The sequence below is a fragment of the Pan paniscus genome, chromosome 12 (assembly GCF_029289425.2).
Source record: "Pan paniscus chromosome 12, NHGRI_mPanPan1-v2.0_pri, whole genome shotgun sequence".
Taxonomy (NCBI): Eukaryota; Metazoa; Chordata; class Mammalia; order Primates; family Hominidae; genus Pan; species Pan paniscus.
Window position 1 is genome coordinate 83,177,538 of NC_073261.2, and position 22,031 is coordinate 83,199,568.

The following is a 22,031-nucleotide window of genomic DNA, read 5'->3' on the forward strand; positions in this document are numbered from 1 at the left end:
ATTAGGGGGGACATGGTAGTTTGTGCCTGTAGTCTCAGCCACCAGGGAGGCTGAGGTGGGAGGACCACTTGAGCCTGGGAGGTCACTGCAGTGAGCTGTGATTGTGCCACTCTGCCCTAGCTTGGGTGACAGAGTGAGACCCTGTCTCAAAAAAATAAACATAAAAAAAAGGAAGAGGGGTCCACCTGGGCCCGGTGAAGTCTGAATTCCCCCCAGACTTAATATCATGGCCAGGTAGGGATTTGGGGGAAGGGATGGCTGTGGACAAGGGCACAGACAGGGACGAGGGCAGAGAGAGGGTGGGCCATAGTCCTGGTGCTGCACACGGCCCTGGCACTTGGCCCAGTGCATCCTGGGACTAGGGCTCCCCTTGAGAGCTCTGGCCAGCACATTTGGTTCTTCTTTGATGAAATTTTTTAAATTTTCAGATAAAGGACAGAGACTGTTAACCACAAACACCCATGTTCCCCGACCCAGACTTCCTACTGGGTTCTTTGCAGCTGGGGAGATGATCCCCTTCCATTCCTTAGGACACTGACCTTCCTCTGGGCCATTTGTCTCCAGTAGGGGTCAGCTGGGAGCTTTTAATTGGTGGTAAAGGTTGAAATGATGGCATTTGATAGCATGGCCATGAATGTACTCACAGAGTGCCCTACCTGGAATCCCAGCTCTGAGCCTGGGCTCTGATGGCCCTGGTGGGTGGAGAGCCCTGGCTAGTCGGAGTAGAGGGTAAGGGGAGGGAGGGGACAGAGAGGCTTCTGGCAGCCCCAGGAAATGTTGACTGGCAGAGTCAGCTGAACCGAGCTTGTTTTTCATGACTAATTTAAAGTTCAGGCTCTTCCCCTGCTAAGGGGAAGTGAAGACGACCATGGAGAAGACTAGAAATAATGAGGTTGTCTGGAAACGGCCTCATGAAACCTGAATGTATTTTTGCTCAGAAAAAAAGAAAGTGCAGTAACACTCACTCCGTCAGACGCTGCCTTTGCTGCCCAGGCCACCCCAGCCTGCCTGGCCTCACCTCCAGTCCTCCCTTCAGTGGGCAGCTTGTCTCCCTGCGGCCCAAGCTTGGGCTCCTCACTGCCTCCCGGTTGTGTGTGTCCTCTCACCCACCCTGCTTAGCCTGTCTGTGAAGCCTCCTCCTCCTTCCACATTTGTTTTTCCTTTCTGTCTTTTGATTACCCCTACTCATGATATAATTTGTCTGTGTCACACACCGTCTTCGACTGTTTCCTCACACTTCGTGTGGGTCAGCTTGCCTCTGGCAACTCTTCTCTCTCTTAGAGTGGTTTTCTGGGTGGTTTTCCTCATGTTTCACACAGCGTCCTCCACACACAGGTGATCAATAAATACTTGTGGGTAGATAAAATATCAGATTGATGGGTGAATGGGTGAGTGGGTGGATGGGTGGTGAGTTGGTTGGATGGCAGGGCCACCCAACACCTTGGCCAGTCCCCTAAAGCTGAGGGATTTTTCAAATGCCTGAAGGAGGATTCTCCAGAGCTAGGGGCAGGGAGAATTCAACCCATTGCCATTTGCACAGCATTTACTATGCTGATTGCCCTCTCTTGAGAAGGACTAGAAGGCAGACTTGACCAATGGCCTTAGTCTAGAAGTCATCTCCCCCATAATACTTTAAAATCAGACCATGGGCTTTTTAATCCGTGGTCTGAAATAGTTTTCAAGGTTGGCACCTGGAAGACATCCACTTTGACATCTTTCTTTCATTCAGTCGTTGAAAGCAACCTCAAAGTCTGTGACTTACCTGTCTACCTGCTTAGAAATTAATAATCACTTCCCCTAGTGGGGGAATCAGAGGCTGAGATTTGTAGTGGAGGCAACACACTGTGTGAGGCCTGGGTCTTCACCTCCAGCCCTGTTGGGGGGTGGGGGATGGGGGTGGAGGCGCTCATCGTGGAGGCAGAGAAGCAGCACCAGGGAGTATCAGCACATAACAGGGTTTCTGATAGCTAGGCATCTGCCTTGGATGGGGAGCCCTGATGTGGCTGGGGCAGTAGCAAGATGAAGGCTATACTGCAGCAGCCCTGAAGGCTCTGGTTTGCTTCCCTCCTCTGCAGTCCCAGTGAGTTATCCCTTCACAAGGATGGAAGGCACCAGATTAACCAATTCTAAATGCTGATCCATCACATTTCCAACATGATTCCAAATGACCACATGTTAATCCCACTTGTGTAGGCCTACCACAGACATGAATGTGTACCAGCTAACCCCACCCATTTGGAGCACTCCAGGAAGATTCTAGGGCATGTTTCTTCTTGCCCGAGCAGTGTAGCCGGTGGGAGGAAGAGCCTCGGAGATCATTTATTCCCCACATTGACGTATTCCTCCCACCAACCCCCAGCTCCCACAGCTCTTGGCATGTGAACCACTCCACTGAGCACCTGATGTCCCTGATGTTGCCTGGGTGTTTGTCTTACCTTCCCACCTAGACCTCCTGCTTCTTCGTTCCCTTTTGTGGCTGCTTACTATTCCATTGTATGAATTTATAACCGCATTTTATTTATCCATTTATTAGCTGATGGACATTTGGGTTATTTCCACATCTTGGCTCTTATGAACAAGGCTGCTATGAACATTTATGTAGAAGTTTTTGTGTGGATGTGTCTTTTTTCTCTCTCTTAGATACACTCCTAGGAGTGCAGTTTTTGGGTCATAGGTTTAATCTTTTGAGGAGAACTGCAAGACTGTTTTCCAAAGTGGCTACACCATTTTACACTCCCACTAAAAATGTATGAGGGTTCCAATTTCTCCACATCTTTGCCAAAACTTAACTTTTTTTTATTATAGTCATCCCAGTGGGTGTGAAGTGGAATGTGACTGGGGTTTTGATTTGCACTTTCCTGATGATTAATGATGCTAAGCATCATTTCATGTGTTTATTACTAAGAGTATTAAGAGTTCTTTATGTAGTTTAGATACAGTCCCTTGTCAGAGACAGGATTTGTTCATATTTTCTCCCTTTCTGTGAATTATCCTTTCACTTTCTTTTTGATGTTACTTTGAAGCACAAAAGTTTTCCATTTTGACAAAGCCCAGTCTTCCTTCTCTCCCTTCTTTCCTTCCTCCCTCCCTTCCTTCTTTCCTTCCTTTTTTTTTTTTTGAGATGGAATCTTGCTCTGTCATCCAGGCTGGAGTGCAGTGGCACGATCTTGGCTCACTGCAACCTCCACCTCCTGGGTTCAAGCAACTCTCCTGCCTCAGCCTCCCAAGTAGCTGGGACTACAGGTGTCCACCACCACGCCTGGCTAATTTTTGTATTTTTAGTAGAGACAGGGTTTCACCCTATTGGGTCAGGCTGGTCTCGAACTCCTGACCTCAGGTGATCCACCCACCTCAGCCTCCCAAAGTGCTGGGATTACAGGCATGAGCCACAGCACCCAGCCTGACAAAGCCCAGTTTCTCTAGTGTTGCTTGTGTTTTTGATGTCATATCTAAGAAGTAGTTGCCTAATTCAAGGTCATACAGATTTACTTCTATGTTTTCTTCTGTGAGTTTTCTAAGGCCAAGCGTGGTGGCTCAAGGCCGGGCGTGGTGGCTCACGCCTGTAATCCCAGCACTTTGGGAGGCCGAGGCGGGTGGATCACGAGGTCAGGAGTTCAAGACCAGCCTGGCCAAGATGGTGAAACCCCGTCTCTACTAAAAATATAAAAAGTTTAGCCAGGCACAGCGGCAGGCACCTGTAATCCCAGCTACTCGGGGAGGCTGAGGCAGGAGAATTGCTTGAACCTGGGCAGCAGAGGTTGCAGTGAGCTGAGATTGCTCCACTGCACTCCAGCCTGGGCAACAGACAGACTCCATCTCAGAAAAAAAAAAAAAAAATCAAATGAGTTTTCTAGTTTTTGCTCTTACATTTAGGTGTTCAATACATTTTAATTTTTGTATATTGTGTGAGGTAGGGGTCCAACGTCATTCTTTCGCAGGTGTGTATCCAGTTGTCCCAGGATTACTGGTTGAAAAGACTGTTTTTTCCCCATTATTTTGGTACCCTTGTCAAAAATCATTTGACCATAAATGTGAGGGTGTGTTTCTGGACTCTCAGTCTGTTGATTTGTGTAATCTGCCCTTGCTGTTCTGTTGATCTATATGTCTATCCTTATGCCAGTACCACGCTGTCTTTATTCCCTTTTTTTTTTTTTTTTTTTGAGACAGAGTCTTGCTCCATCACCCAGGCTGGTGTGCAGTGGCGCGATCTCGGCTCACTGCAAGCTCCGCCTCCCGGGTTCACGCCATTCTCCTGCCTCAGCCTCCCGAGTAGCTGGGACTACAGGCGCCCACCACCATGCCTGGCTAATTTTTTTGTTGTTGTTGTATTTTTAGTAGAGACGGGGTTTCACTATGTTAGCCAGGATGGTCTCGATCTCCTGACCCCATGATCCACCCGCCTTGGCCTTCCAAAGTGCTGGGATTACAGGCGTGAGCCACCGTGCCTGGCCCACGCTGTCTTTATTCCTATAGCTTTGTAGTAAGTTTTGAAATCAGGAAGTGTGAGTCCTCCAATTTTGTTTTCTTTTTCAAGATTGTTTTGGATACACAGCAGATTCTTTATTTTTTGTAGCAACAGGGTCTTGTCTCAAGTGATCCTTCCACCTTAGCCTCCCAAAATTACGGGATTACAGGTGTGAGCCACTGAGCCCAGCCTCTCAGCAGATTCTTAAAACACACTTGTTGCTTGGCTGCTTGCTTTCTTGTTTCCTTGATGGACTGGCCAGCCTGTGAGAGCCTAGCTGGCCTGCATGCTTAAGTGACAAATTCCTCTTCCTACCCCAGCCTCCCTTCATAAGGCATTTGGCCAGTAGAGATCTAGGCAGTTCTGGCTGAGCTGTCTTAGTCCAGGGCAAGGTAGTAAGAGACCGAATTTGGCAGGTTGCAGCTGGTCCCTCAAGCAGGAGATCTAAATCCAACTCATCCTTCTCCCCCCATCCCCAAAACATCTCAGCATTCCTTCCTCTTCTGTCCTTGCCTTGCAGGCTTGGAGTCTGGGTAGTTAAGAGTTCTATCTAGACCCACTTTTGGCCACATCACACCAGCTCTTCCCTTTTGCCTGTCATCCCGCCACTCTCCTGCCCCTTCCTAACCATGATTCATGGCAAAATGGTGCAAGATGGGCCAGGCGTGGTGGCTCACGCCTGTAATCCCAGCACTTTGGGAGGCCGAGGCAGGTGGATCACAAGGTCAGGAGATCGAGACCATCATGGCTAACACGGTGAAACCCCGTCTCTATTAAAAATTCAAAAAAAATTTAGCCGAGCGTGGTGGCGGGTGCCTGTAGTCCCAGCTACTCGGGAGGCTGAGGCAGGAGAATGGCATGAACCTGGGAGGTGGAGCTTGCAGTGAGCCGAGATCCCGCCACTGCACTCCAGCCTGGGCGACAGAGCGAGACTCTGTCTCAAAAAAAAAATGGTGCAGGATAGAGGCTACCTGTCCTGTCAGGTGGGGCTAGTGCAGCAGCCTAGCCTTCCTTGGTGGCATCTCTGGTCACCCCCATAGGTTCTTTATGGACTCAACAGGAATGTCACTTGAGCTGCAGGTACTGATTTTGCTGATGGATGATGAAATTTTTTTCTTCCCTGTTGGGCTTTCAGTCCTTGCCTTAAGGAGACGATAAAAAAAGTGGTGGGAGGCCAGGTGCAGTGGCTCATGCGTGTAATCCCAGCACTTTGGGAGGCTGAGGGGGCAGATCACTTGAGGTCAGGAGTTCGAGATCAGCCTGACCAACATGGAGAAACCCCGTCTCTACTAAAAATACAAAATTAGCCGGGTGTGGCGGCGCATGCCTGTAATCCCAGCTACTTGGGAGGCTGAGGCAGGAGAATCTCTTAAACCTGGGAAGCGGAGGTCGCGGTGAGCCGAGATCGTGCCACTGCACTCCAGCCTGGGCAACAAGAGCGAAACTCTGTGTCAAAACAAAACAACAACAACAAAAAAGTGATAGGCTGGGCACAGTGGTTCATGCCTGTAATCCCAGCGCATTGGAAGGCTGAGGCGGGTGAATCACTTGAGGTCAGGAGTTCAAGACTAGCCTGGCAAACATGGTGAAACCCCATCTCTACTAAAAATACAAAAATTAGCCGGCCATGGTGGCAGGAGCCTGTAATCCCAGTTACTCAGGAGGCCGAGGCAGGAGAATCGCTTGAACCCGGGAGGTGGAGGTTGCAGTGAGCTGAGATCACGCCACTGCACTCAAGCCTGGGCAATACAACAAGACTCAGTCTGAAAAAAAAAAAAGAGTGATAAACCCACTGGGTGCAGCGGCTCATACCTGTAATCCCAGCACTTTGGAAGGCTGAGGTGGGTAAATCAGTTGAGGTCAGGAGTTTGAGACTAGCCGGGCCAACATGGTGAAACCCGGTCTCTACAAAAAATACAAAAATTAGCTGGGCAAAAACAAAATTATCTGGGTGTGGTGGCACATGCCTGTAGTCCCAGCTACTTGGGGGCTAAGGCAGGAGAATTGCTTGAACCCAGGAGGCGGAGGTTGCAGTGAGCCAAGATCACGCCACTGTACTCCAGCCTGGGCAACAGACTCTGTCTCAATCAATCAATAAAAGTTGAAGGGAAAAAAGAAAGAAAAAGGCCACTTAATTATCCCTTCTCTATACAGATTCTCAGCCAATTGAGAACTGCAGAAAGGAGTTAGGTAGAGGTAAAAATGGAGATTGTATTGTAGGTAGAGGCCCAGTCAACACATGGCTCAGACCCACAGCCAAAATGCACCTTCACCCCCTCCCCTTTTCTGTTTCCTGGTTTAAATCTGGGTTCTAGGCTGCAGAGCAAGCAGCATGGGGAACGGGGACACTAAAGGGCAAGTGTCCTGGGGGACTTATCTGGAGCTCTCAAGATGGTGAGATCAGTCCTTTCACCTGCTTACATGCAACTAGGTGCTGCTGTGTGACCTCTGAATAGTCCTGGCCCTACTGCAGGGTCACTACCCCTGCTGACCCCACCATCAAAACCTCTGGAATGTTGATGCTGGGTCTCCAAATCTGCGCTTTGCATGCACCATGAAACTTGTTGCCAACTGTAATTTCTTGATGTGTGCAAGTGGGTTACATAATACCCAACCCATAGGATGCTAGAAGGACTGGGGAGACAGCATTTGATCAGGGCCTGGCACTCACTAGGCCCTCGGTGGGGCCATCCCAGTAAGCCTGGTTCAACACCCACGGGAACTAAGCCTGCTGTTGCAGATTCTCGGTCGTCTGCCTATGTGCCGAGTAAGTCTTTTCAGGGGCCAGATGGTCAGGGTAAGTCTGTGTGCTCAAGTTAGAGATGTGGATTTGGGAGTGATCAGGGCTCAACAGAAATGCATCATTGAAAGACAGGCCTTTCAATGTCAGTTGGTGCAAGATGGGCCTACAGAGGTCCGTTGTGCAGTGGGCTTACAGTCCCGTGTTTCAGACACCCTCCAGGTTTGGGATGGGAGGGGCAGAGTTGTTAGGGGAAGTGACAACACCCCTGAGCCTCCCTCCAAACCCATATTTAGGATTGTCTAAGGCCAAATGTTGAAATAAGCAATGGTTTCCCCAAGGCCCCCTGCTTCCTCTTTCTGCACCCTTCTATTCTTTCAGTGCCCTTCCTCCAAGCACCCAGGAAAACAAGGGTCCAAAAACAAAAAACTCCAAGACAGAGGGCAGCAAAATAGGAGCCAAATGCAGCCTACCACCTGCTTTTTACAGCCCATGAGCTATCAATGGTTTTTATATTTTTAATTGGTTGGAAAAAAATAATATTTTGTGACACATTAAATTCAAATTTCAGTGTCCATAAATAAAGTTTTATTGGAACACAGCCACAACCATTTGTTTACAGATTGTCCATGGCTGCTTTCAGCCGAGTTGAGGAGGTATAGGCTTGCAAAGCCTAAAATATTGACTCTCTGGCCCTTTAAGGAAAAGCTTGCCGATGCCCTGCTCTAGGATGTGTCTTGTGCCCAAGAGATCTGCTTTCCAAGGAAAGGACAAACCAGTCAAATCCAGGCAGATGTGCAGAGGAGACACTGGACAGGGAAGCCTTCCTGATCCTTCTGGTGACTCTGGAGGAGCAGAGGGGAGATAACTCTCTAATCCTGCAGATGGGACTGCTTCTGTCCACACTGAGTTAGGGGGCATGGAAACAGTGGGTTCAGGCCTATGACTCATTCTAACAGTATAAACAGCAGGATTCAGAAGGTGATTAATCGTCTCCAGTGAGCCCACCCTACCAGCTTCCCTGCCAGGCTGGTGGCAGCGATTTTACCTGAGGCCTTTATTGTTCCCAGGGTCCTGCAGGCTGCCCTGGGGTCGGCCCTGAGCAGTATATTCATTGCTCACCTTTCTCCTGTCTTTGCAGAGTTTGCCTTCTGCCAGGTGGATGCCTCCATCGCTCTGGCCCTGGCCCTGGCCGTCCTGTGTGATCTGCTCCAGCAGTGGGACCAGTTGGCCCCTGGACTGCCCATCCTGCTGGGATGGCTGTTGGGAGAGAGTGATGACCTCGTGGCCTGTGTGGAGAGCATGCATCAGGTGATCCCGGGGTGTCAGGGGAGTAGGAGGCAGGGTTGGAGTGTCCTAAACCCGCTAGATGCAGCACCTACGGCCTCAGCTGGGCTTGTGCATGCTTAGACACAGAGCAGGAACCACTAGGAAAGTCACCCACTGGGTGCTGCCGAGGACACGGGGACACTCTCAGGCTGACTTCTGGGGTGCTGATGGTCAGCCTCCAGATTAGCCAGGGGAGAGAACTCGGAAAGCAGCCCCTGGCCGGGCACAGTGGCTCATGCTTGTAATCCCAGCACTTTGGGAGGCCAAGGCAGGCGGATCATGAGGTCAGGAGATCGAGACCATCCTGGCTAACACGGTGAAACCCCGTCTCTACTAAAAATACAAAAAATTAGCCGGGCGTGGTGGTGGGTGCCTGTAGTCCCAGCTACTCAGGAGGCTGAGGCAGGAGAATGGTGTGAACCCGGGAGGCGGAGGTTGCAGTGAGCCGAGATTGCACCACTGCACTCCAGCCTGGGCAACAGAGCAAGACTCCATCTCAAAAAAAAAAAGAAAAGAAAAGAAAAAAAGAAGCCCCTGGATGCGGAGAGTTTTATTATGGAGACTGCTTGTTAGTCAGTATTGGAGTTAGCCTGGGGCTTCCCAAAGTTAGGTCTGAGGGTGAAGCATTTTCAGAGAATTAGGATCTTTGCTGGGAACTTCCTGCTTGAAGAAAACTATTATTAGCCCCCTCCAGGGTGGGTGCAGTCACAGATAGGGAAACTGAGGACAAAGACAAGCAGCAAAAGCATCCTGAGAACTGAAATTGATCGCCACCAGCATCTGACTCAGCTGGCCTTCTTGGCATCCCCAGCAGGCCAAGGGTTCAAAACGCATTGTCCCTCTTTATGAGAAATTTGGAGACATGATAAGTGTCTGACAAAAAGACCTTGAGAATCACAGTGTTATAGAAACAGGACACAGCCTAGTGTCCTGTGTTTGGAGATTCCTTCCTCTCTGGCCTGCTGCAGAGATGACCTTTCCTCCCTCCTCTCCAATTTCCAGCTGCACCTTAAACTCTAGAGCCCACTCCCTTGTTGAAGTCCCCTTTTCAGCATCCATCCCCCAAAGTATCTTGACTTTGAACCACAAACACATCTTTATCCAAGGTCATGTTAAGTCTGGGGAAAAAATTCCTCTCTGGTGGAGAAATACAGTGAGTGAAAATAGAAGGTGACCTTCAAGGCTGCAAGTGGTGTGTGTACATGGATGTTGACAGGCGAGAGTGCACCCTGTGTCAGGTGGGGGAAGGGAAACCCCTCTTGCATCTGGCAGGGTACTGCTTGGTCTGGACTGGGGCTTGTCACCATTCCCTGTAAGACTGACTTTAGGCTTTTTCATCTGATTTAGGTGGAAGAAGACTACCTGTTTGAAAAAGCAGAAGTCAACTTTTGGGCCGAGACCCTGATCTTTGTGAAATACCTCTGCAAGCACCTCTTCTGTCTCCTCTCGAAGTCCGGCTGGCGTCCCCCAAGCCCTGAGATGCTCTGTCACCTTCAAAGGATGGTGTCAGAGCAGTGCCACCTCCTGTCTCAGTTCTTCAGAGAGCTTCCACCAGCTGCTGAGTTTGTGAAGACAGTGGAGTTCACAAGACTACGCATTCAAGAGGAAAGGACTTTGGCTTGCTTGAGGCTGCTGGCCTTTTTGGAAGGAAAGGAAGGGGAAGACACCCTAGTTCTCAGTGTTTGGGACTCTTATGCAGAAGCGAGGCAGTTAACTCTTCCAAGAACAGAAGCGGCATGTTGAAGAAAATTTGGGGGATTGGGATGGGGGTATGTGTGGATTTTTCCTCCACTAAATCTGCAGGAAACATGTTGAACATAAATTCAAAAATTTTATCCCATTCATGCCTCCCCTACTTCTGTGAGTCCAGTCGTCTGTCACTCCTTACAGAGAAACTTTTCTTCAGTTCACTCATTCAGGGCAGCCTATTTTATTGCTGCTACTGTAGGAAGTGAGGCGACTCCGTTGCAGATTTACTCTTTCCCCAGGTGCAGGCCACCTGCAGGCCTGAATGAGCCTTTTTCATCCCCCAGGGCCTCTAATGTCCTGCCATAGCCGCCCTGCATTCTCTGTGAAATGACTACACAGAGTTGGATTTTAGCACATACACATGATCCCTCCCCTCTCCCCTTTTCTGGCTTTATGTAGGGGCTGGATTAGTTGGCAAACAGCCCATTTGGTCAGATTTATAAATTTTGTTCCATTTTAGCAAAGCAGAAATATGTTCCAAATGTTGGATCCTGGGAGAATTCAGGATCAACTTTGCACAAATACTTTATTTTTATTGTCTGCATGTGTTAAGTCCTGCAGTGACCTACACATTCCATCCTAATTATTCAAAGAGCCATTGAGCATTTCCCCTACCCCCCAAAAAGTATGCTAATGCTAGGAAACCTGATTTTGCCACCCAGTGAAAGTATATCCGTGCTCTTAGCTGTGAGGAGGAACCTGGGGAAAGGAGAGTCAGAGAAAATGACTTATTCTATGCCTGCATTGTTTACCTATCGCTTGGTGGCAGTAACAAGTGTCTCACTTAAAATGCCATTAAACACATTTATCAGCTGGGCGCGGTGGTTCACACCTGTAATCCCAGCATGTTGGGAGGCTGAGGCGGGTGGATCACAAGGTCAGGAGTTCAAGACCAGCCTGGTCAAGATGGTGAAACCCACGTCTCTACAAAAAATGCAAAAAAAAATTAGCTGGGCGTGGTGGTGGGCGCCTGTAATCCCAGCCACTTGGGAGGCTGAGGCAGAGAATTGCTTGAACCCGGGAAGCGGAGGTTGCAGTGAGCTGAGATCGCACCACTGCACTCCAGCCTGGGCGACAGAGTGAGACTCGTCTCAAACACACACACACACACACACACTCTCTCTCTCTCTCTCATCCTTTGCAGTGATTTTTAATCTAGAAACCTTAATGATTTTCTGCCTTTTCAAGCCCAGCCCAGCCCTCTTCCTCACACATCCAGCAGGTGGCGCTCTTGCATACGTTTTGCTGCTGGTCCAGTTTTTCACTGGCTCACCATTTTTCATTTATAATTTCAGAATAAGTGTTACCCACTAACAGTTATCTTGAGAATCATAGCTTTGGAAGGGTAGTAGCTTCATCCGCATTCATTTTTCATCCTACTGATCTGAAAAAAACATTTCATAGTATGTAAATTTGCTCCAGATTTTAGGGTCTGTAAAAAAAAAAGTACTCAGGTAAATGATCACTTAGAGTAATTTCATTGATGTTTCACAGAGTCTGAAGGGGCAGGTTAGAGGAGAGTGAGTTTACAATCATTTCCTACTGCAGAAAAGCTCATATTTCAAATGTAATTCATCGCTCTTCAAGAGAAAACCATCTAACACTAAAAATGCAGCTGTAAGCCAGGCATGATGGTGCACACTTGTAATCCCAGCTACTCAGGAGGCTGAGGTGGGAGGATCGCCCAGGAGTTCATGCCTGTGAAAGGCCACTGCACTCCAGCCTGAGTAACACAGCAAGACCCCATCACTAAAAGAAAGGAATTTAAGAACAAAAAAGCAGCCATACTGGAAGTATAGGAAAGGGGCTTTGTAGGAAGAGGCAGGAAAGAAGTTAACTCAGTGTCCAAAGTTTTGTCCTAAAGAGAACAGGAAATTCCCTGGGTGGTTTTGCAACCACTCGGCCCCAAATGTGGTTTTTGTGATCCTGAATTAATTACCTAGTTAGGAAACTGTGTAGCCCACACCTGATGGAAAGCTGCCAACCTAACACTTTTTGTTCTAAGACCTAGCTGGTGAGAAGTGAGGGACTTGGTAAAATAAATGTGGTGATAACCACAGAAAAATAATAATGAAACTGGCCCAACAAAGCCCAGCTCATTGGAAATGGCCAGCACTTCTTTTTTTCTCCATTTAAAATGAAATAAAAGCAGCTACATTATACATTTTATACTAGCAGGTACTCTGTACACAAGCATGTCCCGTAACATGTCCACATGTTATCTCCAGAATCCTAATCTGCAAAGTGGGTGTTCTCACAGCTGTTGACTGGGACTCACCCCAGATTTGGACGTTGTTTCAAACAGATGTTTCCATTGGTTCTGTATCTGAAATCTTGTTACTAACCTAATAGGAGTGCCTAGGGAAGTGGCTGTTTCAGTTTGGTGAGATGTTTGGGGTCATCTCACCAAAGAACAAACCAGACCACAGTTGCCCAGGTATGTCAAGGGGTCAGTGTAGGGTAGGTGCTAAAAGTGAAACTCATCCCTCTGAGGTCACCTGCTCTTGGCTGTGAGTCCTAGGGTCCAGGACTTGGGTGCCCCCACAGCTCTGCACTCATGATTCTGTGGCTCTCTGTCCATCTGGCCACAGTTCAGAAGCCTGGCTTTCTCCACCCTTACGCTTTTGTCAATTTGGTTTAATACATAAAGATGGTTTAGTTCTTGCTTGTCTTTTAAACACCTTCACAGATATCATTTGCACCTTGCCAAAGGTGAGAGATGAATAAAGCAGGAATATTATCTTCGTTTAACAAGGAAACCCAAGTACCAAAGAGATGATGTGATTTGCCTAAGACCACATGATTTCTCTGGGGCAGGGCCTGAACTCCAGCCCAGCATTCCTGATCCTTACCCTGGACTCTGGCTCCCTGGGCCATGAGGGGAGTACAGTAGTGGGAAATGCAGGATACACTCCAGGGACTCGAATCCCTGAGTGGCAGGCCTAGTTCTTTCCCCAGCGGGTCCGGGGCCTTCGAGCTTCAGGCCCAAGCTTTTTGGCAACCTGTATGAACGCGGAGCGAGAAGTGCCCTAGACCAGACTCCAGATCGTTCCTAGTGGGGCTGTCAGCGCCTTTAGCCTCACTGGGCGCTAGATGGGAGTGTCCCCTCCGTACCCGGACGAAGGCGGGGCGCCCGCTGGCAAAGCGCATTTTCCAGCGCAAGCTGTTGGGGTGTGGGGCTGGCGAGTGAGGGAAAACAGAGGGTGGCGCGCCCACCATCAGCGTCTGTGCAGCCCCACCTGCGCCGCGGGTTGGTCTCAGCCGGATCCTGCAGCCCTCATCGAGCAAAGGCTGGGCGCGGCGCCCCCACTGCCGGGGAGGGAAGAGGCTGGGAGGACGCAACAGGCCCAGGCTGTGCCGGGCGGGGAGCCTCGGCAGGCCGCTGCACCCCCAGCCCCAGAGGGCTGGGGAAGGCCGGGCCGACCAGCAGACGGAAAGGTGGCGCTAAGTCGCCTTCAAGCCCGCACGGCTCTCCCGGCCTTTCCTCCTCTCCTCAGAGTCAGCTGCCCCGCCCGGGACGTCCCGCGCCACTCCGCGCCTTTGGCCCTGGCTCAAGGTCTTGTGATGTGATTAGCAAAGCCAGCGCCTTGTCCTCAGACACTCAGCCCTGCCCGGCAGGCCCCGGCGCTCAAGCCCTGTTTACTGAGCCTGGGCGGGGAGGGGGCGGAGAAACGAGCCCGGGCTCCACCGGCAAGACTGCCGCGGCGGCCGCCCGCGTGGCCACCCCCACCCCCACCCCCACCGCGACTCCACGTGCAGTCGGGCTGGAGCCGCCACCGACTGGACGCAGGCCCCGAGCCCCCGCCTCCTGGCCGGGGCACCCTTTGCAAACCCGCCGGGCCGCGGGGATGGTTGCGATATTCTGGCATTTTGCAATTCCCGCGCCCAGTACAAAACCGAAGGTGGGAGCTAAAAGCTCCACAGGTCCGCCTCGGAGAACAGGGCAGGGAAAGACACGTCCAGGGCTGCAGAATCCCGGCCACGCTAAACGTACCGGGGCTCTCCGACCGCGCAGCCCCGGAGGAGAAGAGCCGTGCCTTCCCGCCGCCACCCGGCGGCATCCACTGGGGCCGAGAGCTACACGCCACACCGGCCGCCCGGGCCGCCGGCCCCGCCCGGAGGCCTCCAGCCCCCTCCCCGGGAGGAAAAAAATTGGCGGCGGCCAATGGGAGGCCGGGAAGGCGCCTGACGTCCGCGAGCGGGCGGGCGGCGTTGCCTGGAGACCCCGGCGGGGGCCGAGTTCTGTCCCCTCCCCCGGCGCGCCCGCCCCGCCGCAGCCGCACTCCCGGGCTCTATATAGGGCGCGCGCTCGCAGGCCGCCGAGTTCCAGCAGTCCGCGAGCTGCCGTCGGCTCCGCGGGGGGGGCGGGCCGGGCACCCCGGGGCGCGGAGGAGCGCTCCTCGCTTCTCTCTTTCCCCCCTGCCGCACTCCGCCGGACCCTCCCGCCGGCCCGCGCCGCTGCACTCGCCCTCTCCTCTCGCCCCCCGGCAAACTTTCGGCCCCTCCCCGCCCCTCGCCCGTTATTCGTCGTGGCTCAAGCCCGGCCACGCCGCCCCAAGGGCTCCTCCCGACCTCCCGGCCTGCCGCTCCGGCCACTGCGGGATCCAGAAACATGTCAACCACACTTCTGTCCGCCTTCTACGATGTCGACTTCTTGTGCAAGGTAGGCCAGGGAGCGGGCCCGGCCGGCAGCAGCCGTTGTAGTTCTTGGACTTTGCCTCTGTCCCCAGGTTCTGGGGGACGCCCCTCCCGCCCTGCCTTTCAGGTCGGGAAAGTCCCGGGGTTTGCAAAAGAGTGTCCGAGCGTCCTGGAGGCGGGGAGGGCGGCAAGGAGGGCGCCGGTGTCGCAGTTGAGTTTCTCCACTGCCGACCGCGGCCACGCTGCCCGGGGCTTCCCGGACAGGCTTCGCGCCGCCCACCTCGGCAGCCGGGGCGGAGGATCACGTGTCGAAACCCAGCGCGGCCCACGGTGGGCGTCCTCATCTCTCCCGCTCCGTCCAGCAAGATCTTGCTGGTTTTGCGCGTGTATAGGTGGAGGGTGGAGGCCGAGTCGGGATCCGCCAAGAGTGGGGGAAAAAAAAGGAAAAGAATCAGGCTGGGAGTTCCTCTGCGGCTCGCCCCGAGTCTGTCTTCCCCTTCAGTTTTTCATCCCTTCCCCGCTCCCCTCCCTTTGGCAGACGGAGAAATCCCTGGCCAACCTCAACCTGAACAACATGCTGGACAAGAAGGCTGTGGGGACGCCTGTGGCCGCCGCCCCCAGCTCGGGCTTCGCGCCGGGCTTCCTCCGACGGCACTCGGCCAGCAACCTGCATGCACTCGCCCACCCCGCGCCCAGCCCCGGCAGCTGCTCGCCCAAGTTCCCGGGCGCCGCTAACGGCAGCAGCTGCGGCAGCGCGGCGGCCGGCGGCCCGACCTCCTACGGCACCCTTAAGGAGCCGTCGGGGGGCGGCGGCACAGCCCTGCTCAACAAGGAGAACAAATTCCGGGACCGCTCGTTTAGCGAGAACGGCGATCGCAGCCAGCACCTCCTGCACCTGCAGCAGCAGCAGAAGGGGGGCGGCGGCTCCCAGATCAACTCCACGCGCTACAAGACCGAGCTGTGCCGGCCCTTCGAGGAGAGCGGCACGTGCAAGTACGGCGAAAAGTGCCAGTTCGCGCATGGCTTCCACGAGCTGCGCAGCCTGACTCGCCATCCGAAGTACAAGACCGAGCTGTGCCGCACCTTTCACACCATCGGCTTCTGCCCTTACGGGCCGCGCTGCCACTTTATCCACAACGCGGACGAGCGGCGGCCCGCGCCGTCGGGGGGCGCCTCCGGGGACCTGCGTGCCTTTGGCACGCGCGATGCGTTGCACCTGGGCTTCCCGCGGGAGCCGCGGCCCAAGCTGCACCACAGCCTAAGCTTCTCCGGCTTCCCGTCGGGCCACCATCAGCCCCCGGGCGGCCTCGAGTCGCCGCTGCTGCTCGACAGCCCCACGTCGCGCACGCCGCCGCCGCCCTCCTGCTCTTCGGCCTCGTCCTGCTCCTCCTCCGCTTCCTCCTGTTCCTCGGCCTCCGCGGCCTCCACGCCCTCGGGCGCCCCGACATGCTGCGCCTCCGCGGCGGCCGCGGCTGCGGCCGCTCTGCTGTACGGCACCGGGGGCGCCGAGGACCTGCTGGCGCCGGGGGCCCCGTGCGCGGCCTGCTCGTCGGCCTCGTGCGCCAACAACGCCTTCGCCTTCGGCCCGGAGCTCAGCAGCCTCATCACGCCGCTCGCCATCCAGACCCACAACTTTGCCGCCGTGGCCGCCGCCGCCTACTACCGCAGTCAGCAGCAGCAGGGCCTGGCGCCCCCCGCGCAGCCCCCGGCGCCGCCCAGCGCGACCCTCCCCGCCGGGGCCGCCGCACCTCCCTCGCCGCCCTTCAGCTTCCAGCTGCCGCGCCGCCTGTCCGACTCGCCCGTGTTCGACGCGCCCCCCAGCCCCCCGGACTCGCTGTCGGACCGCGACAGCTACCTAAGCGGCTCCCTGAGCTCCGGCAGCCTCAGCGGCTCTGAGTCTCCCAGCCTCGACCCTGGCCGCCGCCTGCCAATCTTCAGCCGCCTCTCCATCTCCGACGACTGAGGCAAGAGGGCGCCAGTGAGGAGGAAGGGAAGGCGGTTCAGAGATGTTGGAGGACACCCCTCGCCATCTCGCCCTTGCTGGGGGCACGGGAGTTGGGGGGGTGACATGGGCCCTAGGCAGACTGCAAGCCCGACCGAGCACTTGGACTCGAACTCTGTGCCGGGAGGGGCCCCCACCCCTCCGTTTTCGGTTTCCTCTTGTCTTTTTTTTTTTTTATTTTTATTACGAAGTTTCATTCTTTTTGAGCAAGAAGGTCGAGGAACTTTTTCTGTTGAACAAAATATTCACAACAGGGCAGTTGTGATACGAATAGAACAAAAAAAAAACACTTAAACTTTTTTAGGACTCCGATGAGTTTGGGACTTCAGGAAAAATCAACCCAGCACCAGCAGCTACCAACCACCATTCCATCTCTTCACTTGAACAGCATTAGTTAAGTCCAGATGTGGGAACCCTTCTCTTGGAAGAAGTTCCTAATTGTGTCTCAGACCGGTGTAAACAAACCAGCCAGCCGCCACCTTGCTAAACCTATAAGCTTTTTAAAATCCAATATTCTGCCAAGAATATGCCTTGATAGTTAGCCCTCAGCCCATAGGTGTTTTTTGTTTTTTAATAGAATTATATATGTCTGGGGGTGAAAAAACCCTTGGATTCCAAAGGTCCATACTGGTTACTGGTTTCATTGCCACCACTTAGTGGATGTTTAGTTTAGAACCATTTTGTCTGCTCCCTCTGGAAGCCTTGCGCAGAGCTTACTTTGTAATTGTTGGAGAATAACTGCTGAATTTTTAGCTGTTTTGAGTTGATTCGCACCACTGCACCACAACTCAATATGAAAACTATTTAACTTATTTATTATCTTGTGAAAAGTATACAATGAAAATTTTGTTCATACTGTATTTATCAAGTATGATGAAAAGCAATAGATATATATTCTTTTATTATGTTAAATTATGATTGCCATTATTAATCGGCAAAATGTGGAGTGTATGTTCTTTTCACAGTAATATATGCCTTTTGTAACTTCACTTGGTTATTTTATTGTAAATGAGTACAAAATTCTTAATTTAAGAGATTGTATGTAATATTTATTTCATTAATTTCTTTCCTTGTTTACGTAAATTTTGAAAGATTGCATGATTTCTTGACAGAAATCGATCTTGATGCTGTGGAAGTAGTTTGAGGAACATCCTATGAGTTTTCTTAGAATGTATAAAGGTTGTAGCCCATCCAACTTCAAAGAAAAAAATGACCACATACTTTGCAATCAGGCTGAAATGTGGCATGCTTTTCTAATTCCAACTTTATAAACTAGCAAAAAAGTGTTGGCTTATTCCACCAGTTCTACTGTGACATACTCGAGCATAAAGACATGTAGCAATAACGGGGAGTAGGGGGGAGTCTCACAGTGCCTTTGGAAGGGCCCGAACTTGCCTTAAATCTTCCTCAACCAAATAAGTATTTTATTAGTGCTTGAGAGAATCTGAATGTAGGATGGGTTCAACTGCACAAAAGGAAAAGATTTTTACCACTTTTTTTATATAGATATAAAGTGAAGCAACCGCCTTAGTGCTGAAATATGTAGTACATGAATATGCCTTGTTTAATTAGAGAAAATTCCAAAACTTGTACTATTTTTTTTTTCCATGTAGAAAGTCAGGAATGTCTCCTAAGCTTTCCTGGACAGCAGATGAATGAGCGGTAGCTTTAGTTTGTACGTAGGTACAGTTGGAGCACTATATGTACTCTCTGGACTACTTTGGACAGAAGTAGGTTTTTGAATGTAACAAGATAAGTCAACTTGAGTTGTAATATATTTTGGGGAATCAGCTCACTACAAATTGTGACTGTAAACATTGTACTGTAAATGTTTTGTAGTTTTCCCCCAATAAAATTTTTGGGAAAAAAAGGTATTATTAACATGTAAGAGCTTTCTTTTTAAACAGGAATGTCTTAGCTTTCTAGCTTCCCAGCTAACCATGTTTGCCATTCCCCAGGTCTTGGCATGGTGGGGGAGGACTTGGAGAGCTGGCAGAGCCAGAGTTCAGAAGAGCCTGCGTCCTCTCAGCCCGTATATATTTTATAAGCAAGTTCTTCTAACTGAAAGAAAGTAATTATTTGGACTGTCAAGGGCATTAGTTAGCTAGCTGTTCCCTTTGGTAATAAGATGCATCCCAGAGTTAGCTGGCTGGGAGCAGAGCCTGGCCGGGAGGCCTGAAGGGGTGTGGCCTGCCTGTGAGTCACTGAGTGGATCATGTGGCTGCGGTAGCAGCTGAGGGTCCGATTTTTTGCTGGGAAACAGAACTGCTTGGGTGGGGAAGGGGAGGAGGATCTTTCTGCAGCCGGTGGCCTGCCAGGCCTGAGTGCTGAGCTGGAGGTGGAGAGTGAGGCCAGGCTTTTTCTGGGTCGGAGAACTGGAGTTTTGCCTGGATTTTGGAAAGCCTGGTATGTCCTTGTGGACAGGGTGGAGGGGAAGATTAAAGAGGTTAAACTTATATCTGGGTGATGTTTGCTTATGCGAACAACTTCCTCTGGGAATGAACACATACAAGTTATTTATGCAAAAAAGATTTCTTGTCTGTGCTTTAGAGGACTGTAAGTGACCAGAAAGCAAATTCAACCCAGGTCTCTAGAAAAAGGAAGGAAAAAAAGACATTGATTTGCCTGCTGATTTCGCAAACAGTTGAACAAAAACTATAGTGACTCTGGCTGTTTCTAACTTTAAAACAATCACTTTAGGAACTTAAATCGGGTTCATAAATCAATTCATGTTTCTTCTCCTCCACCGCCGTCCCCCATGCACACAGTTCAGACACTTTTTCCAAGGTAGGTAAGAGATTTAGCAATAGTTTGCTTTCTCATATGCAACAGCTGGGCTCCATCAACAATCCTCGCATCCCCGCTCCCTCCCGGGCCCTGCCTTAGCCAGGGTCTCTGGTGACTCACAGCTGAGCATGGAGGGGAGGGGGTGGTCTGGTGGATACGCCAGGACTCGGGCAGCTGTTTCACGTTAACGATGATTGCACTGGTGTTAACTGGAGCGTTTTGGTGCTTGTTGCGTGCTGCCAAAGGGGATGGGAAACAGTTTCAAGGTTCTCCCAGATGCCAGCCCCTGACTGAAGGCCTCAGCAGCAGGGGAGGGGAAGCCCGAGGCCAAGGAGGGCTCAGGAGGGGTGAAGACTGTAGGCTCCCTGGCCCCTACACCATAAAGAATGTGCAGTGGGGAGGAAAAGTCTAAAATGTGCTATTTAGGTTAAGCTGCATTTCAAAGGCCTTGTTTCCACTTCATTCCTAAACTTATTTTTCTAAACAAGTACTTTTGATCAGCTGGAATGTTGGGGTAAGCCACATTCATTTTTAAAAACTGGTTTGTTTGAAAAGCCCAACTGTTAGGATCTGAAGTTTTGTATCGCAGACCCAGTGGAGCGTGGAAAGCTACGGGGGGATCATTCAGAAATTTCCTCTTGCCGCAGATCAGTGGAGGGTACTGTCATTGTCTTCCTGCAGCGCCTGGAAATTAACAGCAAAAAAACCTCTACCGTTGCTTGATCACCCTTAGAAAAGTTTTCTTGTAAATTAAGGAAATAGAAGTAAAGATTGCAAGTAATGACAAACCAAAATTCCCATCCCAGACTGTTGACTCTAAGACTGAGTTGCACTTAGAAACTACAGGAGAAAATTCCTCCGTAGTCAGTTGTGAAAATGATCCCAGAATGTGATGGTGTTTAGAATGTCTTCATCGTGGCGTTTCCACTGGATGTCTGAAGACTAAGGTATTTTTTAAGCAGCCCAATTAGTGTGTGCCACCTTCTAACTTATTTCAGAGAAAGGATGTGTGCATGTACACATTTTCCACCCCTCATGCTGTCTGAATCTACTGCTGGGTGTGTAAAAGAAAAAAAAAAAAGCACACACAAAAAAACTATTCAGAAGGCCAAAGCTCTGCATCAGCCCCAGGGAATAGATGGAGGATTGTGAGCCCTGCAGTGGCTCAGGACCCCGGATGACAGAGCCAGGCCTGGTGGGCCCGACGCAGGAAAAACAAGCAGGCCTAGCTCTTGGCCGCCAGCCTGGCCCGGCACTAGAATGCTCGGTGCTAAAACCTGCCTGGGGGCGCTCAGAAAAACCCCAGGGTGGCCATGTGCAGGGAGGAAGCCCGCTAGAGAGCATTGAACCTCGGAAAGGAACCGTCCCCAAACACCCGCTCTCCTTCAGTTTTGTTTGTGGTGACAAGTGAGGGCGGATGTGACTCTCACCAAGTTTTCTTGAGACTGGAAGTTGGGTCTCGGCACCGTCCTCGGCCTTGGAAGTTCGTGGGAGCCGGCACAGCCCTTAGAGGCTAGCCGGGCTTACCTTCCATCAGGGGCCCATTGTCGTGAACTCTAATTGTGTTTATTTTTTCTTGTCCACACTCCTGGGGGATATGCAGAGCTGTGCCCGTCCAGGGCAATTCCAGTTCTGTGCTGCTGCTGGCACGGCTGAGGCAGGGAGGAGGACAGCGGGGGCTGTGGCGGGGCGGGGCCTGGCAGCTGGACAGGCCTCCCCAGGCCGAGCCCTGCAGGGAGGAGGCGGGAGGGAGCGGGGCAGCAGGAAGCCACAGCACCTCCAGGGCCCAACCTCTCCTGATGGGTTTTGCTAGACCTTGAAAGAGTGTGTGTGTGTGTGTGTGTGTGTGTGCGCGCGCGCGCATGCATGCCGTGCACGTGTGTGGAGGTCTGAGGGGTGCGCCTGTATGGGAAGTGTATTAGTACGTGTTTCTGCGTCCTTTTCTGTCTGTGGGTGTGCAGAGGTTTGTGGTGTTGCTCTGTCTGCAGGTGTTCAGGGGTCTGCATGTGTGATGTCGCCCTAGGGGAGTACTGGTGTGTGGATCTGTGTGCTTCTGCATGTGGAGGCTATGTCGGGGGAGGGTCTGTGGGTATGGCTGTGTTTGGATGTGAGTGTGTCTGTGTGTAAGTATGTGTGGATGTGTGTGAGTGCTGGTGTGGGTTTGGGTGTATCTGTTGCTATGTAGGTATGTGGATCTTTGGGGTGTGCCTGGGTGTGGGTGTGTCTGTTGTGATGGGGTTGGTGTGTATGCAGGGGTGTGTGTGTTGGTATACATGGGTGTGTCTGTGTGTAAGTATGTGTGGATGTGTGTGAGGGCTGGT

General features: G+C 51.6%; 2 protein-coding genes across 5 annotated transcripts in view; both read left to right on the plus strand.

Moving 5' to 3' along the window:
* THADA (THADA armadillo repeat containing) overlaps positions 1–10,374 on the plus strand; it is a 362,591-nt gene extending 352,217 nt beyond the window's left edge. For all 4 annotated transcript variants that reach the window (XM_003809126.5, XM_055108026.3, XM_003809127.7 and 1 more), the window contains 2 exons: positions 8,347–8,516; positions 9,882–10,374. In XM_003809126.5, coding sequence (XP_003809174.3) covers positions 8,347–8,516; positions 9,882–10,277 — 566 coding nt within the window. In that variant the 3' untranslated portion in view covers positions 10,278–10,374. The remainder of the gene's footprint in view (positions 1–8,346; positions 8,517–9,881) is intronic.
* Positions 10,375–14,520: 4,146 nt separating this feature from the next.
* On the plus strand, positions 14,521–17,955 carry ZFP36L2 (ZFP36 ring finger protein like 2). The gene is made up of 2 exons (XM_034953030.4): positions 14,521–14,946; positions 15,460–17,955. Exons 1-2 carry the CDS (start codon positions 14,896–14,898, stop codon positions 16,882–16,884), a joined length of 1,476 nt encoding a protein of 491 aa, XP_034808921.1. The 5' UTR covers positions 14,521–14,895; the 3' UTR covers positions 16,885–17,955.
* The last annotated feature ends 4,076 nt before the right edge of the window (positions 17,956–22,031 follow it).

Coding starts and splice junctions, on each gene's coding strand:
- ZFP36L2 (XM_034953030.4), top strand. CDS start 14,896: ATGTCAACCACACTTCTGTCCGCCTTCTACGATGTCGACTTCTTGTGC. Junction 14,947..15,459: donor ATGTCGACTTCTTGTGCAAG/GTAGGCCAGGGA, acceptor TCCCTTTGGCAG/ACGGAGAAATCCCTGGCCAA.